The sequence below is a fragment of the Cuculus canorus genome, chromosome 4 (assembly GCF_017976375.1).
Source record: "Cuculus canorus isolate bCucCan1 chromosome 4, bCucCan1.pri, whole genome shotgun sequence".
Classification (NCBI taxonomy): Eukaryota; Metazoa; Chordata; class Aves; order Cuculiformes; family Cuculidae; genus Cuculus; species Cuculus canorus.
Window position 1 is genome coordinate 78899130 of NC_071404.1, and position 19762 is coordinate 78918891.

General features: G+C 50.7%; 1 protein-coding gene across 4 annotated transcripts; it reads left to right on the plus strand.

Moving 5' to 3' along the window:
- Positions 1-383: 383 nt before the first annotated feature.
- Positions 384-19096, plus strand: LOC104067482 (alpha-fetoprotein). Of its 4 annotated transcripts, XM_054065011.1 has the most exons (18): positions 384-474; positions 2021-2082; positions 3294-3696; positions 5170-5662; positions 6809-7385; positions 8225-8285; positions 8500-8635; positions 9541-9743; positions 10287-10434; positions 11126-11223; positions 11776-11905; positions 12397-12611; positions 13121-13253; positions 13848-13945; positions 15076-15214; positions 15953-16176; positions 16923-17055; positions 17696-19096. In XM_054065011.1, the coding sequence occupies exons 5-18, from the start codon at positions 7301-7303 to the stop codon at positions 17738-17740; spliced, it is 1848 nt and encodes a 615-aa protein (XP_053920986.1). In that variant the 5' UTR covers positions 384-474; positions 2021-2082; positions 3294-3696; positions 5170-5662; positions 6809-7300; the 3' UTR covers positions 17741-19096. The 4 variants fall into 4 exon arrangements, with proteins under 4 accessions (XP_053920986.1, XP_053920985.1, XP_053920987.1 ...); XM_054065010.1 differs by having other exon boundaries at positions 5170-7385; XM_054065012.1 differs by lacking the exon at positions 3294-3696 and having other exon boundaries at positions 5170-7385.
- The last annotated feature ends 666 nt before the right edge of the window (positions 19097-19762 follow it).

Here is a 19762-nt window from a genome sequence, read left to right on the forward strand (position 1 = left end):
ATATAGAAGTGGTTTCCAGGCTGCATTTATCAATGCTGAAAAGTGTAATGTGTCAAGAAAGCAGAATCAACCAACAATGAACTGAAACTATGTGATAAGCATAGGTTCCACCCCCCCCATCCCTTCAATTCACAGAATCCATCTGTGTCACTCTTGCGTGTCACAAGGTCTTTCAGCCTGCAGAAGGACAGCCGAGCTGCATCACTTACAGCTTCCTAAGCCTCGGTGTTGGTGTGGTTTTGAAAATCACCTCTGAAGAGCTTTTGCTCCCTTGCTGATCCATCTCCCTGGGGCTCCCCTTGGGGCTGTGGTTTTCCACAGCTGATACAGTTTGGTCCATCTGGGTTTCTTTGTAATGAGATGACTTTCCTTATTCCCTTGTAGACTCCGAGTTCAGAAGGAAAAGGAATAAGCACACCTGCAGCTGTAGCCAAGGCCACACTCGTACAAAACCAGTCTTTAAGCACTAAAGAGGTAGGGAAACATCTCCTGTTACCTGGAACATGTCGAAGTTTCTGCTACCAAGCCTGAATGACACATTCAGGTTTTAGAAAGCCAACTGTTACGGTCACTTAGCACAACACCTGTGACCTGTTTCATGCAGCAGCTTTTATTAGATTATTTCAAGAGACTTCTGGGTTTTTATTCCTTCCATTGCAACTTTCAGTAGCTTGAACTCACTGAAAGTTACACAAATTCCCAAGTATTCAAAGGGGGAAACGAAATAAAACTCAGCACATCAATTTAAAAGCAGACATGAGTATTTCCAAGGCCCACATCCTTGACTGTGAACAACAAAAACAACTGCCATAAATCAAGTTTTCCAATCTTTGGAGAAAGCCTGATGGGAACCACACACAGCCTTTCAAAGAAACAATTCTGGCAGCGCCAGACATTAACAGTAATTGCTAGAAATCCCCTCAGACTTGGCTCCCCTACATTAACTTATTTGCTCTATGTAGATTTCTTATGCTAAAACAGGGCGACAAACAGAATATCATTAATTCTTAACACTTGCAAAACTTACCAGTGCTGGACAACGTAGTCTTTCCTGCAGATTCCAGAGTTTCTGGAGTCACAGCCAAATCCAGAACTTCTTTTTTTCTGAGGTGATTAGAAGGGAAGCTCTTCACTCCACTGGTACTGGTGTGAAAGGGCAAGGAGCTACATCCACTTCCTGCTGCCTTCTCCTTCAGCCTTTAATGCCTTCAGCTGAGCACTCAGATCTGCATCCATCAGACTCCCCTCCCACCTGCCCTAAGCTCCTTGCCTTCCTCATCCCTGAATTAATCAGTCATGTTCTCCTCTCCGCACCTTTGCCACGCTCTGAATCATAAAATGCTGGCCAGATCAAGGGCTGAAAATCCCCCCCAGACACAGAGGGCTGCCTTCATCAGCACAGTCCTTGCCAGCGGGGCAGGCCGGAGCCTTCCCGCTGAGCCTGTCTCTTGCAGAAGCCTCGTGGCAGTGATTTGTACTGAGTGTACCCTGTCACCAGAGCACTTGGGACCCTGAGAAGCCTTTAAGTCACCAAGCAGGAATGCCTCAGGACCAGGCAGTCGCAGGCTGACGTGTTCTGATGTGTTTAAGGCCAGTTTGGTCCATACCAGCTGAAGGCACTGGTACTGTTCCCATCAGGAGTTGGAGAAACACTGGCGTTTCTGTGAACTGCGACGCAGCACCTGAATTCATTCCCAAAAGAGGCAAAAGCACAAACATCTCCCTGAGCAAGTGCAGCACAAAGCCACGTTAGCCCTTCCTTTGTTCCCCAGAACTTGAATGTGTCCACAGGTTCAGAATCACACAGGCAAGCAGCTTTAAAGCAGACTAAGTTAGCTTAAGAGTTCTCATTTCATTTCTGCTTCTCCACAGTGGAGGAAACCCCCAGCTCAGACAGATGCCTAAAGCTTGCTTGAATTTGGTTTCAATATTCTATATTCAATATTCTAGTAAGAACACCCGTGATTTCTTAGGTTTGATTCTCAATTTCTCCACCTTCTTTTCTTCTCTGTTTCCCCAGGAGGAATAACAACACTCTAATAAAAGCCTTGAACTTGAGAAAGCACAAAGAGGAGAAAACTGGTAAGCATGGGAGTGAGGATTTCTCCATTGTAAATCCCTTGAAAACTTTGACTATTGTCGTATTTTTATGTGCCTGTGTGTATACGCATTCTTAGATCCTAACCCTTTTGGGGCTGAAAATGCAAGGACGCACGTGAAGAGTTTCATAATTCATTTGGGCCACTTGCAGATGCACAAATACCTTTATTTTTTAGTGAAATATTTCTTCTTAGCAGCTCTGTGTGGCATTCCCATGGCTCTTAAGCTTCCTTTTAATTACCGGTACATTCACATCGTTGCAAGGAGATCTGCCTTCCTTATGCTGCTGTACTTGTGGGTTTTGGCTGTGAGTGCAGCAGTTTACCACTGCCCAGACAGCCTCATCCCAGTGGTTGCTTGAATCTCAAGATATCGGGGTTTTCTCCATTCAAACACATTGTATTTTGGTTTTGTTAGCAGTTGTTTGTTGCATTTTTCAAACTTGGGTGCATTTTTGTCCCCTGCTGCAATGATAAAAAAAAGTGAAACCCCTCTAGATTCCAATAACGTCAGATTTACATAAGAAAAAATATTTTTGGGGGTTCTCTCCATGTCATTTTAATGGGTAACACACTCATTATTGTAACTTGTTCATGTATGCAAAGGAACCAAGATGTTAAGCACGATTCATGGGTGGAGCTGTGAGATTCTGAGGAAGTTTGCAGTGACAGGTTTCAAACAGACTGTGTCCCAACTCCATTTCAGAAAGCAAAGCAGACAGGCTGTCCCGCAAAATACAGTGGAGAACAGAGACAGAGAATGATCTGCAACTCCCATACTATTCCTAAGCAGCAGTTCTTCTAGAACTATGTCTGTGGTTCTGATGCTGCTTTCTAAGTTGAATCCCTCTGATTTTAATGTAGGATAGAAAGGATGGTGAAACTGTGTCTGCTGCTTTACATGAGGGGAATCACACACACGCTATTCAGAAATGAACATTACAGAAGCATCGGCTACAGCAGCAAGTTTGAACCAGCTTGTGAATGCAGGTCCTTCTCTCTTGGAGAGAGCACCACGTCGTGCTTGCTTCAGGCCAGAGGGAGCCCACATTCTGGGCAGTTAGCACTAATGCACTTATGCCTGAACTGCACAAGTTTACCAACCTGTGATTTACCAGCCCTAGCAAGTGACTTCGTGGGGGTTTATGTAAGCATTAGACTGGTCTACCATCCGCTTGGTTTCTCTCCATTTAGATTCACAATGCTAGTCGCAAGAGAAAGCCTGGGCAAGGCAGGGCCAGACACTTGGCTCCACCAGTCAAGGGGGAATTGTGCTCTGAAACGCAGCCTCCGCTAGACCCGCAGTGGGCTGTGCAGTACTTGGGAGCAGCACCTTCCACAAAGCGGCTGCAAGGAATTCATCTGGTCCTCCTCCAAAGCGCACACCTTCTGTTTTGCTACCTGTGGGCAGACCGAGTACATTCCCTGCTGAACTGCAAAGCGCTGTGTAAGCAGGTCACCGCAACCTGAGTTTGCGCTGTGTTGAGATAACAGCGATTGTGTTGTGTTAAGATAACTTGTTATGACATTCGGCAGCGGCCTTTTGCTTGGCTGGACCATCACGCCTACAGGTGCCCGATAAAGACAAGGACGAGCTGTAAGTGCCACCCTTTGTACTTTGTGGTGTCCAGCTGGGTCACAGTCTGCCCACGGTGGGATTAGGAACATGGATAAAAGTAGGAGGGCTTTGCCTAGGGAGTTAAAGGGAGGCTAGTTCAAAGGATTTTAGCTTGAGGAATGTCTCCCTTTCCAGATGTCGTAGGGCCATCTTACACTCTCCTAATTAGCTGGCGTATAGGCTTTGCTTCCCAACAAAGGGCATATTGTGTTGGTAACAAACATGTACGCAGCAGCCTCTACAAAACATCTCTCGTGTAAACCTTTCACTCCCAACGCGGGGCTGCAGACCCCTCTCCCACTACCCAGTAACCACCCAGGATCACTTCTTTCCTCCCTCTTCAGAGGTGATAAATATGTCAGCCTTAAACCTCCAGCAGGACATCCACTGCCCTGAACACGGGAAGTGGAAGAGCCTCTCCTGGAAACCATCCTCACCTAAGGCAGAGCGAGGTTATATCCAGTGAAACCGTTTCATTATTGCATGAACGAGAGTGTCACACAGAACAAAAGCAGACACTCGCTTCTCTTGATGAAACTGTTCTGACAGCAGCACCAGTCCTTGAATGAGACTGGAGAGGAGTCAGTTCTCTACACCCAGCATAACTATCTGTTCTCTCTCCTTGTTTACTATCAGAAATGACTGCTAAAAGGGAGATTCGCCTCAAGATGAGCAATAGCTTCTGGAGTTATTAGGATATTTTTGTCTGCTTTGTAGGAGAAGTGTATTTTGCTGTTGTCGTGGTCCTGGAGTTAAATGGAAGGGGAGGAGTAGGGCAAATCTGAGTAGCAAAACTCACAGGGTGCAACTTGGTCCTCATGTCACAGACGTGACCAAACAGCCTTTTACAGGCAAGCTCAGAAAGACAAAAGCATAAGGCTGTCAGCTGTGTGGAGGAAGTGGGAACAGCGTCACGGAGCTCCACTGTGGCCGGCGGCCGTGTCGGGGTGGCTGCTTCTTCCTCTTATGCTCCTTGCTTAACCATGTGCCTCAGAGACAGGCACAGCTCCGTGCAACTGGAGCTGGCAGAACAGGGTGAAGCCTGGATTTTTTCTTAGGAGCTCAGGAGGAATTCTCTCAAGAACAGGTCACCCAGGGGTCCTTCACTGTGTATAGAAAGCAGTTGCCTCTGTTTGGGCAGTAAAGTGACCTTTCATGTCCCTGACTTCAAGAAAGCGTGGGGGCTCTGTGCCCCTGCTACCCACATGGTGTCCCCCAGCCCGCGGGCATCCAGAGAGCAGCTGCCCTGTCGGCGTCACAGCCAGAGCGGAGAGGAAAAGACAGGGCATGAAGGGAAAGAGCAGTCACAGTGCAAGACAGGTTGAGAATTTCATGTGAATTTATCTTGAAGAGGACCATAGACTCTGAAGCTAATGAGAGTATCATGTATGTGAGGGTTTAATCTCTTGGTTTGTTAACAGCCTTAGTTCCTTCTCTTTGTCTTTGTACCAGAACCAGAGAAGCTGAGGACAAGATCTGCAGAGCAAAGAAAAATAAAGTTACCCTCTGTGCTGGCACACCAAGAGACCTCCTCTACGAGCACCCGCACAGGCGCATCCTCCCGGGACACCCGTCAGCTGATGGCCGATGGTGGGACCTGGTGCACTTTCACCCCCGTGCCCCTCTGACAGAGCACGCAGCCATGTGCCCCTGCCAGCCCAGACACAAGCCGGAGAGAGAGGAGCCCTGCCACAAAAGCCAGGAGGAAAGCGGGTTTCGTTCCCAGCCAGGTGACTCAGAGGAGCTGAAGGACTGAGAACTTGGTTCCCAGCTCAGGGCAGCACATAGGTGTGCGTGGCGTGGGCGTGCTCCCACCTGTGCCGCAGCTGGGCTCCTGTGCTGGCACGCTTACACACCCGCAGGAAAAAATGCTCCCCGAGACAACGGCTCAAGGGAAAAAGGTCAATTCCTTCTCACTGCTTGGGAAGAAACTGAGCTCTTCCAGGTGCGTGAACTTCCTAAGACAAGAATGCTATCTCCAGGTCTAAAGAAAGGGTGTAACTGAATGCTTTGAATCTGTTACTTAGAATCATTAAGGCTGGAAAAGACTGCTGGGATCATCAGGTGCACTTCAGCTACCAGAAAACACTGCTGTTGGCTTTCTGATAAAAGAATTAAAGTATTGATAAAACCACAACAAAAGTGACAAAGGGATTCACAAATTCTGCTCTCATTAAGATCAGAAAGGAAATAGCTGAGCTCTGGGGACGTACACTTGCTCTTTGTTGGTCTGGTTTGATAAGCAGTGACTGCAGTCTATCAGGAACAGAGATCAGCCTAAGGCAGAGCCCTTCCTCTGAAACCCAGTGAACACCACCATCAGAAACCGCCCCCCCAGCAGGAGCAGACTCACCTCTCTGCTATGGAACCCCGAGCCAAGGAGCTCCCCGAGAGCTGCTGCCGGGCATTTCAGGAGCTGCTGGCATCCCCCGCTAACCATCCCCAGCTGTGGGCCGCTCACAGCTCTGCCCCCGGGGGCAATCGCCTGCTCCTAGCTCTGATTTGTCCTTGCAGACCCTTTCTCAGAAGTTCTGGACACAGTTGGGTCCTCCATAGGTGTAAAACCCAATAGGCCACCATGGTTTCCGTACTGTGAAGGACACTGGGAACTCTCAACAAGGACATAAGCTCTTGGGTGGGCTTCATCTCTAGTATTTGCCCCCTTCTTTCTTTCCAGTTCAACTCTACACATACATTTCTATCCTGTGAAGGGGGGGTGTTCCCAGCAAACAGGCGGAGCGCCATCCAAGTACATTCAAAGGAGAGCAAAAAGCAGTTCACCACCGTGCTGAGCTTGGAAAAGGGCAGTGGGGCATTAAAGGGTTTTAAATGCAGCAGCCAACTGCAGCTTCCAGGAATGCTTAGGACAACACGTTACAGGTGCATCATCTTCGAAACGCACTCTTTTAGGCCAAAGATGTCTCTGACGTCGCTATCACACTGATGGGAGCAGCACATCATTTTCAAGTCAGTAAAATAACTGCATTAACCACTGTTTTTCTCCGCATCCCACCGTTTTGGAGTGGATTTTGTTTCACGATTTGCAGCTATTTGAGTTAATGCTGCAAAAAATAGTGACTCCTTCGTTCAGCCTCTTCACCAGGACCCCCCGGGAGGTGGGAGCGAGCGTTGTTCCCCACAGAGGGGCACAGACAGCAGGTTAACAGCTAACGGGGGGCTGTCAGTCACCAGCCTGGTGGGAAGGCATCTTCTGCACAGCAACCACCTTTGAACAAATCTGTGAGTGGCTGAGCTCATTGCACACAATAAACAGCTCGGGAGTGTTTAAACTTCTTGTTTGAAGTGCGATAAGTTAAAAATTTGTCTAAATTTCGGGGGAAAGAAGAATCTTCAAGGTCCTTCCATTGCAAGAGGCTGCTCAGTGTCATCCTGAGCAAATAACAGCACGCCTCGTTACTGTTGGGACTATCCCAAAAGGGCCAGTGGTCCGTGTGACAGTAAAAAGGGATTGGTTAATGAGAGACCGCTTGGGCGAGTATAAAAGTAACTCTTTCCCCTGAATTCTTCCTGCTTTTCACAGCTGAATGCGGCTCACCCTGGGCCCCCGCTGGAATCCAGCAGGATGAGTGGCAGAGCAGTCGTTTACGTTGGTTTCTTGGTGAGCCTTGGTGCAGTCGGAGCCCTGCCGAGGAGCTACCAGCACCCGGGTAAGAGCATCTCTCCCATTGTCGCTCTGGTCTGCGGTATAACACTTGGCACGCAGCAGGGTTATCAGTAGCTTGTGGTGCCACTGGTTGGTCCCTTCTGGGCCCAAACTGTATCTCTATGAAGGTTTTGTGAGCGGCCTGAGCTGTGGGAATTCCCTATGGCTCGAGGCTCCCTGCGGAGTGCCGGGTGGGCACTGCTGCTGAGGGGGACTGTCCGGGAAGGTAAGTCAATCCACAGGAATGGCGTTTGCCGATGATTGTAGGTACCGCCAAACCTGCTGAGGTAAAGCCTGGGGTGTTGCAGTCCCTCCACAGAACACGGGGAAGCGAGAGAGAGGAGTAACACTGAGCGGATGCGCGTGCTATTTCTCTGGGGTTACCCCTCAGCTGACACCCGGCAGCACTCCCTTTGGGTTGTTTGATCCTTTCACAGTGGCCTCAGCCCTGCCGACACGAGGGTGAGACTGTAACATCTCCACTTGGGAGCAGGCTCCTGGGTTTAAAATTGATTTCTTGGGATATTCTAACAAACAAGGAACTATTGCAAGGAATTATTGCATTTAGCTTTGCCTAGTAACAAAGGCCCCGGGGCAAAGGGAAAACATTTGCCCACGATCTCGGCCACATTTGTGTTCCTCTGGGCCAGTTCATATTAACTCGGCCCTATTGTATTGTGGGTCAGAAATAAAGTTTCCCACCCTCGTGGTTCAGTCCAGTGGGAAGCAAACCGTATCCCAGGCTCCAAGTTATCTTTCTGCAGGGCCCCCGTACCGAAAGAAAAAAGGCATTTGATGAAGCATTTAGTGAACATTTTTTATTCAAATTATCTTGTTTTTCAGAGGAAAAAAACAGCCTTGGCCAACACTTTTCCCAGCTGCAGGAGAGAAATTTCAAAGCCATGTAAGTTATCCAGGTTAAACGTCTGTCTGCGTGCAAATCTGCTGCCCCGGAGCATCCGTGTCATTTAGAGATGGGCACGCGCGGGGAGTTGAACGCTTGCCCGCTCTGCCGGCCCGCGCGGGGTGACAGGAGCCCTCCTCCTGCCTCACACGTACAGGCAGTACCGGTAGTTTCCAGGCAGCTCCTGGTTTAACGCTGTGTGTTCTCCTCGCAGTGCCATGATCATGTTCGCGCAGTACGTGCAAGGAGGGACGGTCGGCAGAGCAGCCGAAATGGCTGAGGCTGTCACAGCACTTGCCAAGCGCTGCGCTGCTGCAGCCGGAGCCACCCCCGAGTGCCTGAAGCCTCTGGTAAGCACACGGATGTTTCTCACGTGGCAAACAGTTTCAGCAGTGACTCGCAATTTCAGAGCCCTTGGATGAGCTTTTCCAAAGATGGGACTCCCTCACGTGTGCCTATTGACTCGCTCCTCCTCCAGGCTCCCAGCGGTAAAGCAGCCCAAGAAAAGTGGAGGAAACAAAAGCTCCTCTGCTCCCCCCACCCCAGATATCACAGCAGCTTTTGAAATCCTTGACCTGTGTCTTTCTAAAAGCTGTTTGGAGTTGTGCTTTTACGGCCTGGGTAACAAAAGTCAGAAGAAGCCAAATTAGCCATTTCTAGCAAAGGCAGTTCTTAGCAAATCGCTTCACTCTGTTAACTCACAGCCCTCGGCTTTGAGTTCTGATGGCTCTTTCATAGCTGACAGACTGAATCGTGACCGTCAGTCTATGTGGCGGCTCAGCTCTGCTTTGTTGAACGCTGAAACAGACGCTGAATTAAAGCCGCTCCTGGCTGAGGTGTGAGTGCCAGCTGGGCCCTACGCTTGGTGGATGAGACGAGGTGCTTCTCAGTGTACAAACCTGGCTGCCATAAGAAAACGTGGATCCCGATATACTGCAAACAGCTGTATGCAAATTGAATCATGTTCGGTATCAAGAAAAATGGACTGAGTAACGTCATAAGCTCAGAGCGTTTCAAAGCGGAACAGTTTTCCAGTCTGTCCTGGCAGAGCAGTAGCTCCCCGGGCTCGGGAAAGCATCACCTCTGGGGTTTAGAGGTCAGTCCCATTGTCACTGCAGTCAAAGCAGGAGGGAGTAAAGACAGAAACTGTGAATTTATTCAGGCTGGGGCCTGATGGCTGAAAGCAGCCTCCTCGAGTTGCTCGGAGGAGTGAAATGGAACCCTCACACATATTTTTTGTCCTCATTTTTCCCAGGACAAGATTTTCCTCGACACAATATGCCAGGAGGAAAGTCTCCCCAGATTTACTGACTGCTGTGCTAAAAAGGATCCTGAAAGAAATGACTGCTTCCTCACCCTTAAAAATTCATCCAGAGCATTCGTTTCTCCTTTTGAAAGGCCGAACGCTGAAGCGGCCTGCAGAAACTACTCACAGCACCACCAACCATTAACGGGAGAGTAAGTAGATAAATCATGGATTGGTTGCCTGGAGAGGAGAGTTGTGAGCCAGGAGATGGCAAACACAGCATCAACCAAATATTTCTGTCTATGGGTCTCTGCAGTCGTGTGCTCATTTCTCTTCCTAATTTGAATGACGTGCATAACTCATCCAGCTGCAACTGTCATTGTATGAGGCCCATCCTACCCCCACCCCCGCTGTGGATATAGGCCCGAGTGACAAACAGTGCCGTTGGGTTTATTGCAGTCTGCGTAAGGGACTCCTCTGAAGCCACTCCGAGCCTTAGTCCTTAAAAGCCAGGCAGGAGTTTTGCTGCCTCTAAGCCAGAACTGGTAGGATTTGACACTCCAGTTTGCAGGAAAATGGCAGCGCCGTCAGCATTTTCCGAGGTGAACTCCTCACTCTGCAGCCCGTCCTTACGACAGGAACGCAGTCGCTGTCTGGAGCTGTCATTGTGTCCTACAGCAGAAGCTGCAGTGGTGCTGCTGCTGCCCCCGTGCAGGGACTCACCTCAAAACTGAAGATTTTTCTCTCAATTTTAGCTTTATCTATGAGGTCTCCAGAAGTCACCCCTTCCTCTATGCCCCAACAATCCTTTCTGTCGCTCTCCGGTACGAAGAGATGCTGAAGGACTGCTGTGGAAGTGTGGAAGAGCCCGCTCCGAACCTGGAGGAATGCTTCCAGAGACAGGTATTCCACTTCCATCGCTGGGCATTCATTGATCAGCGTGCTACCAGGGGTGTCCCTGGAGCTAAACAACTGCTGATGCACAGAGATCAGGCAGAGATCCGCGTTAGCGTCTCAACCTAATGGAGCAATTCCTCATTCGGGACAACCCGAAATCGGGCCGAGCTGCTCTCTCGAGTTATAGCTCACGCTCCTAAACGGCAGTGCCCGAGCCGGGGATGTCGGGCAGATGCAGCTTTTTGTCCTATGGACATCTCCTGCTCGGCGAGCCTCGTCCTGCAGAGACAGCCCACGTGGAACCAGGGTCAGCAATCCAGAGCTAAGCACATGCACAGGGGAGGATAAGGGCGAGGAACCCGCCCTGGCTGGATATGCTCTCCGGCCGGGCTGCGAGCGATGGGAGTTGAACACGAGCAGTGCCAGTCTGGTCACACAGCTCCCAGGTGACAGTGTCTTCCCCTGTGGTAAAACCCGTGACCTACTGCCTAAAGGCGTCTGGTTTCCTTGCACAGAGCACTTAATGAACGGAGGTGACTGAACTGCCAGCGCACCGGTCGGTTCACAGTGCAGCTCGGACAGCGTTTTGCTGTCACTATTAAGCTCCGCTGTTTAAAATCCTGTGGGCAGAGCAGTTTTAGTGTAACGCACCGTCGTTGTCCTTCCACTGCCCTGGTCTGCCCCTTCTCTCTGCCAGGCACCAAAGGTGGTGAAGCCCATGAAAGAGGACGGGCTGCGGCAGGAACACACCTGTGCGATCCTGAATAAGTTTGGAGAAAGAACACTAAAGGCTCTGTGAGTTCCCCCCACCCTTTATTGTTACTTTGAAATGGAGCGTGGATGCCGCACGTTGGCAGTGGGTGGCTCTGTGCCTGCACACGGCACACTCTGAGTGTGCCACATGCCTTCTACGTTCCCCTCTCAGCAGCGTCCAGCAGGGCAGGAAGATTAGGACACAAATCACTGTATGACAGCAGCCACCGCTTCCTTACAAACTGCCATTCACTCTGGAAAGCTAAGCCCAGTGTTTGAAAGGAACACATCTCTCAGTGTGGAAGTCAGCAAAATCATCTCATCTCTCAATCATTTCTGACACAAGGTTGCTCCTGTAATTTCATGCTCGCCCACCACATTCCTTTGCACCATCCCACATGGAAATTCACCTCGGATCCTTAACGCTGAAAATATCACTTGAAGCCAACAGTTATTTATTTGTTGACTTCAGTGGGAGCAGGGAGCGACCATTCCTGAGCAGCTGGGATCCCCCTCCTCAGAAAAAGGGCGCTCCCTGTCACTGTGACCACTCATGCCATCGTTATAAACTACAACTGCTTTTCTCTGTTGCAGGAAACTCACTCAGATAAGCCAAAAGTTCCCCAAAGCTGACTTTGTTACCGTTACCAAACTCGTGACGGATATTGCCAACATGCACAAGGGCTGCTGCCGCGGGGACACACTGGACTGCATGCACAAGAGGGTAAAATTCATTTCATACGTACATGTTTGCAGGAGTTGAACGCGTTTTTGTCGCTATTTTCAGATTTGGTTTTCTCCTGTGCTCTGTCGATTGCTCTCCAGAACTGGGGTTGAGCTCTTCAGCTGAACACCTGCTTGATTTTCCTATTTGCCTTGCCCTGGTCAAGACATCCAGAGGGGCAGAAAGATCATTTTGAGACTAAAAAGCCCTAACGCTGCTCCAGCAGATTTGGTCGCAACTCCTGGCTGCGCCGGGTGCGTTCTGGGCAACTTTAGGCAGAACACAGACAGCTGCTGCCCATCCTGCGTTCCCTGCCCTCTTCTCACACCCCAAACCCATTTAGCTCCTTGCCTGTCTAGAAAGTGACTCCCTGGCTCGGAGGTTCCTCGTAGCACCCATCTGGGAGTCACCTTCTCATAAAACACCTGATCCAAACAACTCTCCACCTCAAAACCTGTGTAGTGTCCTTCATTTCCTTTTTTTCCCTGCAGGAGGAGATCCTACACTACGTCTGCAGCCACCAAGGCATTCTGTCCAGGGAGATGAAGAAGTGCTGTGAAAAACCCCTCTTACAGAGAATCGAATGCCTTGTTAGCACAGTAAATGACGATCAACCTGCAGAGCTGTCCCGTCACATCAGGGAATTTATAGAAGACAAAGGAATATGTGAGCATTTTGCCCAGGAAAAGGACACACACCTCGCCAGGTAACTCAGCCCTCGGCTCTCATTTCCCTGTTGCAAAGCAGGGTGACAGTTGGGACGTTAAGCCCAGCTCGCAGCCTCGGGTTCCCGTGCTCCGTGAGCAGGCCGGCGCGGGGCAGCACGCAGGCCGGTCTTTATGAGAAGCGCAGCTCATCGATGCGTGGGGTGACTACAAAGGAACGGGTCTGTCACCGGAATAAGTAAACGATCATTTTGAGACCATTCAAAAAGAGCAAACCCTCAGCCCCACAAAGCCCGAAGCTGTGCCTGAGCCACGCTAACGCTGAGCCGGGGCTGTCACACGCACAGGACCAGCGCAGGTGGTGCTGTGCTGAGCCACAGCCACGCTTTGGGCCGGTTCAGTCCCGGGCTGAGAGGCTGTGAAGTTCTCTCCGCTCCTCCAGACGTCAGACAGACCCATCCCAAATGCACCCCTGCTCGCCCCGCTGCCGCCAGCCCGCAGGGCCGCTGGTGTGGCTCACCTCTAACTGCTGATGCTCCACCTGTTGCAGGTTCCTGTACGAATACTCCCGGAGACACCCTGACTTTTCCGCTCAGATGCTTTTACGTATTGGGAAAGGATACGAGGAGCTACTGACCGAGTGCTGCCAGCCCGGCGCTCCGGACGACTGCAGCAGCAGAGGGGTGAGTGCTGTTGGGCTTCACAGCGGGCAGAGGGAGTCGAGCACGGCACCACGTGGCTGCTTCCACCTAAAGAGCAGAGATCCCTGCTCCAGGTCCAGAGCGAGGCTGCACGGTGCCTGTAGCGAACGCAGCGAGTCTGACAGGGCCTAACTACGCTGTACAGAAAAGGCATCAGCAAAGCTTTTGCAGCCTTCCAGCATGAAGCACTTTAACATGGATAGAGCGGTGCCAGGGAGACGGAGCTACCGTTGCCCTGCTCCCCTCTGGGCTCCCCAGCAGTGTCAGTGGCCCTCTTGCGCGTGAAGAAAGTGCTTCTGGTTATGGCCTCAGAAGGCATTTGCGCTGTAGATGAGTGAGGTCAGGAGCCACCCCGTGTCCCCGCCCTCGCACCCCACCACTCGCACAAAACTAAGAGGGTAGAGGGTGGACGTTTGTGCCACTCGGGCAGTTTGTAGAGGAGTCAGAGGGAGGCGTTCTCGAGGGGTTAAAGCCACTCGGTGCACGCCAGGTGAGATGTAGCTGCCCGCATCCAGGCAGCGGCGCATTCGGCCTTCCCCAATATGGTGGCTGCTAAAATCAACTTCTTTTTTTCAGGAGGAAGACCTGAAGAAACACATTTATGAAACGGAGAGTGTCATTAAGACAAGCTGTGACGCTTACAAGGAGAAAGGCGATTACTATTTCCAAAACGAGTATTACTTTTTATGTGCTTTTGTTACCCCTCACCAGCTGGGCACAACTCAGAGTGGGGCAAACCTGCGCATGTTGCATGTGCAAGGCCAAATGGCACCGCTGGCATATTTGGGCCAACGTCCTGATGGCTTGTATGATTTTCCCTCCCTTTTCCAAGGCAACGTGCTGGCCCCTCATGAGTTCTCTCCCTAACCCAGCTCACCAAGCGGTGAAGTGACAACTGGATCAATCTCTCATCCATGATTCCTACGACCTTCTCATTTTATAGCTGCATTTTTAGCTGTGCCGTATAACTTCAGAGTCAAAGTTGGCCGAAGGACACTTGCTGTGTCTTTTGCAAAGACTTTGCTCTCCCCATCTCCTGCAGCAGATGTGAACGCACACAGCTGCAACAAACCCGTGACTGCAGTAGAGAGCAAAACCAGACTCGCTGAACCATGTAACTGTGCTTACATGCAGGCACAGGCCTCCAAGAGGAACTCTGGCCCTGATTTCAATGCTAATTAGCCCATGCCTGACTCAAGTATGTAAGCAATCTCAAGGAAACCTCTAAAATGCCCGCACACTGCAGGCTCGGCTTCAGCCTGCCTTCTCCGAGGAGATGCTGGGCTTTCTGCGCTCCTGTGCGTGTTTGATCTTTAAAAGCCCCTCAGAACTCGAGGTTTCCACAAACCCGGTAGGCGCTTCTGCCTGGGAAGGGTTTCCCGGTCCCGGTGGTTCATAAGCAGCTTTGGAAAATGAGCAAACAAGTGAGCCGGTGTGAGCTGCCCTCACGTCCTCAGCCAGTCTGCCCAGGCAGCGCTCGGGTTTAGTTTTGCTCTCGGACTGCATTGCCAGGAAATGCGTAACACAGGAAAAATGTCTGAACCCTCTGGAAAGAGGGCGCAGCAGCACCTAACGGGCAGCGCTGTCCTAAGGACATCAGTCATTTAACCTGGTAAGAGACCAGTTCGAAAGAGGAGAACTCAGACAGAGGGAGCCCTTTTGCCTATGCGAGTTTCTGAACTCGGGCCGAACGCTGCCCCTGTACCGCCGCATGTTCGGGGGGTTTTGGCCCACACTTGGCAGGGCTTACTCACTGCTGCCTGGTGGAACAAACCCAGCAACAGCAAAGAAATTATCATTTCAGGCTTCTCGTGAGCTTCACCAAGAAGATGCCCCAGCTGATGACAGCGGAGCTGATCAAATTCACCAAGCAAATGACTGCCATCGGCTCCAAGTGCTGCCGGTTAAGCCGGGACAAGCTGCTGCCTTGTGCCGAGGAGAATGTGAGTATTAACCTTCCCTATCTTCATCCTACTTCTTCCTGAAACTCCACCACAAATTCTGCTGTCCAAGAGCTCAGAACATTCACGGGGCTGTTGTGCTGGCCCGAGGGCGGACTCGTACACCTGAAGGAAGCGGAGCTCAGCACGGCTGCACTTGGTGCCTGAATCGACCTGCAGGAGGACAGGACACGGGCTGAGTGGTGCTCAGCTATGAGCAGTTACACAGAGTCCAGTCCTGGTCCTGCTGCAGCAAATGATCTTTTGTTGAGCTCTTCCTTTCCTGGTGCCTGAAGCCGTGGCGCTCTATGGAAAAGGATCAGTTTTGGAGAGCTCTCCTGTAAGAGTTCTCCAGGCCCGTGAGCCAGAGCACTTCCAGAGCTTCAGCCCATCCTCCAGCCACCCACTGTATAACCTCACAATCCCGAGAAGAGTAACATAGGCACGGGAACCCTCCTGCTGGGAGCAGATCACACGCAAGCAGGGTTCGAGGAAGCACTCGCATCATTTCTTCGTGTGAAGGACAGCCCCTACATCTCCATGTGCTTGTTCTGAAACATCTGAGCCATTGCTGCACTGACAAAAGAATAAGTAGAAATACAAACGGTTACCTACCTTACAGCAAGGTTTAATTCAGTTCTCAGTGATTCTGTAAGTTTGTGAAGAGCTGTGTGTATTCCAGGGATTTTTGAAAATGAAAAAAATAAGGCAAAGTGTTTTTTTCCTCTTCTCTTGGTACAGTTAGATCTGGTGCTCGGAGAAATCTGCAGGAGGCACATGGCTGACCCTATAAACCCAGGAGTTTGCCACTGCTGCAGTGCTTCCTACGCTTTCCGAAGGCCCTGTGTGGGGAAACTGGAACTGGATGAGAGTTACGTGCCCTTGCCCTTGACTCCCGGTCTCTTTGATTTCCATAAGGACTTGTGCACGCGTGAAGAGGAGCAGTTACAACACAAGAAGCAGGAGTAAGCTGCGCCCATTTCAGTCACCCTGTTTCCCATTCTCATCCCACCAATGCTCACCTTGGCCTTTGCTGCTCTCTCTGGCCACGCACCCCTCAACTCCCCTGCCAAGCTCCCCATCTTTCCTCTCGTGCTGGTCCCAGGTCCTTCTGCCATTTGGTTCAACCTGTACTGAGTTGCCTCAGGCAAGAGGAAGGGCATTTCCCGAGGTGGGAACTGCACTGGGCTGCGCCCCACGGAACAGCAGCAATGAGTGCCCGAGGTTGGGTCTGGTAAAGGTGCCCTCCCACTGCCCTTCTGGGGATTGCACGAGCATAAACAGACACCAGGAGAACAAGGACGCTGCTGCCCAAAGTCCTGCCTGACCTTTATGGCCCAGTTCGGGCTGATTTCCCCTCACCCCAGGCCCTCCTCGGTCCTGTGATCTGGCCAGGGAAAACATGGATGCTGGAGCACCCAGAGCCACTGCACAAGCAGGGAACGCTGCGGCCGTTAACTCGTGCCGGGACAGTCCCGTACTGTCTGGGCCCTCTGGAGAGGTGTACAACACAACCCATCCACAGGCTTTAGGCAGGGCTATGGCAGAGCAGCAGAAACGAGCACCGAGAGTTGATTGCAGAGGGGAATGGGGCGCATCCTCTCTCCCTGCTGCAAAGAGAAAGCGGGCAGTGACAAAACAGGCAGTTCTTTCCAAGGAACTCCCCATGATCTACCTGCTTACCTCCCGGCTTGTGTTGCTTCCCTTACAGGATGCTTGTCAACCTCATCAAGTACAAGCCCCGCATCACCCAGGAGCAGCTGAGCTCCATCACGGCCACCTTTGCTGCCATGAGGGAACAGTGCTGCCAAGCAGGAGACCCCGAGGCGTGTTTTGCCAGAGAGGTATTGTTTCTGTCTCACCCACGCGTTCTGAGTCACTGCAGAACACTGAATACAAGGCAAGAGAGTGGATTTGGCCCTTAGGCTCTAGCTCAAACCCTTGCAGAGAAAGGATATATTCAAACGCAAGACCAAAGCCTTCCATTTATGCTCCCTGTCTCTGTTTTCCTGTGTAATTTTAGCTCGCTGACCTCAATCTGCAGGGCTGCTTGGGCTTCTCTTCACCTTCTGGTAGATCTGCTTTTGCCCGCTTATCTCATTGATACATTCCGACCCTTCAGCTTTGCTCTCCTTTCTCCTTACGCTTTGCCTTTCTTTGCCCTAATATGAAATGAAACACAGGCACTTCTGTCTTTCATGAATAAGAACTCTCCCCTCTAAGCAGACTCCAGCTGCAAAGAGGCACTCAAACTCTTCTCAACAGAGCTGTATGTTAGTATTTTTCCAAAAGATAGCGGCTTTGCAGGCGATCGGAGCTGAAGGGGTATTAAACAGCGGCAGAGGTACCTCCCGCCGCAGGTGCACTGCTGGGACACAACTTGCAAAGGAGATCAAGCACTTCCTGCTGCTGCCGTACTCACCACCTGGCTCACAAGATCATCCTCCTTGCTCTGTTCCTTATGGATATTTTGCCTTTTTTCAGGGTCCAGAACTTATAAAGAGAAGTGAGAAGATGCTGTCAGCATGAAGAGCGGACACAGCCCCCGGGAAGACGTTGGCTGAGTGCTGTTCAGTCACACAAACTGAGCAGCGAGCGCCTCTTCTCTAAGTGTTCACCGGGTATAAACAGAGACATATGATTTATCACAGTAGAGACAACTGACTTTCCTGACAACTCTAACACAGCCGTGGTTGTTTCCACCCGCCACGTCCTGCTGCTGCGGCCAAAGTAAAAGAATAAACCAGCAAATTCCCACAAAATCCACTGAGCTGTGGCTCCACAAATCCCATCTGCTCTCAGAGCTCAGCTTACCTGGAAATTAAACATGTGATCAATGTTATCAATGTTCTTCACATGGGGAGAAACCTGTAGCAAACTTCATGCCTGGCTCTCATTGCTTTGATTCCAAACGATCAAGGGTACGTGAACTATAAACCAAACAAATCACTTAGAGCCCATTTAAGCCCAGAGAAAGGGCATCACCTTAAAGGGATCCACCGAGAGAATCAGTAAATGGGTGGAAATTTAGGATTTAGATTGGCTACGGCCTCATGGAACATAACCTTCCTTATGCCAAACAGTCACTGGCACATAAAGAGAAAGGTGGTTTAATCCTTAAGCTATGGAACATAAACACCAATAAGATCTAATTAAGGAAATCTGCCTGTAGCCACTTCAAATTATTTTTCTATCACTAAATCATTATTTTTGCACTTACACACACACACACACACGTCCTTGAAACTCGGCCCGTTCAGTCATCAGTACAGTGCTTGAGGGCAGTTGTAAAGTTGCCTTTAAGCACAGAAAGATTCCCTGGGGCATCCTAAAAAAGGAAAAAGAGCACAACTTGGAGACAACTGACCAGTAGGCTGTGGCACAAGCAGCCAGCAGGGGAACGGTCAGGGAACGCACCAGGAGGGACCAGACTGACAGCCCCCCTGGGATCACACCCCCACGGCTCTCAGGTTTTACTTTCTCTTTACATTAAAAAAAATCCCAAGGTACAGTAAAAAAAATCCCATCAAAGCCAGTACTGACAGAAATGTTTTTCCTGGAAGCCTCTGGCTGGAAGGAAGAGACACTCAGCTATGAGGTTCCCTGGTGGATGGCAATAGAAATTATTAATAAAGAAACAGACCAAACAAACATCTCAAATGACAAACCCAGCTGAAAGCCGCACCAGCAGAGAGAAGGGTTCAGGTCAGACACTGACCAAAGCAGGACCTGCACAAACCACTCGGCATCGTTCATTAGAGGTGTAAGTAACGAGCAGGGAAACCACTCGTTAGGTTTGTGGCTGAGAAAGATGGAGACACTGCTCCAAACCCCTCTGTAACATTCAAAATGTCAAATTGTTATAGGAAATTAAAGAAAGAACATAGAACGTCCAGCTGTGCTCTGTGAGGGCCCATCTAACCCAGGACATCGGTGCGATGGAGCTGCTGCTCCCTTTGGGCACGGGAAACCTGCCCCCAGGGCCCATGTGAGTACCAGCGCTCTCAGTGCTTCAAACACAGCAGGACCAAGAGGAACGGACCCCATGACTGGCTGGAACCACCAGCGGCTGCTGCTCGGGGTGGGGTGGGAACCTGAGTGTGGTCAACCTCAGCCCTCAGAGCAGTCCCCCTTCCCCGGGGGAGTTCCACACTCTCAGAGAAGGTTCCTGAGCTTGGCTGATGCGTCTTTGATTCAATGCCCAGGGAAATACCAGTGATGCTTGCAGTGCTTCTGTTGCTTCAAGGAGCTTCTGCTCATCCCTCCAAGGCAACCGTTACTGAACACCACGTGTCTGAACTGCTGCAGTACCTGTTTTTTCTCCCCTCTGTGCCCCTTGCCCACGTTTCTTTTCCTGGGCAGGATTACACTAAACCATACATTGAAATAAGGCTCTTGCCCCGACCACAACAGCTGCAGTTGGCGCACGGGCTGCTCAGCTTTCCATTTCCACCCACAGAACAGCATCTCAGGCCGGGCAGTTTTTCACGTTTGGTTTATCCCATGTGATTTCTCGGCAGCATTCTCTGCCCCTCAATTCCTCCCTCTCAG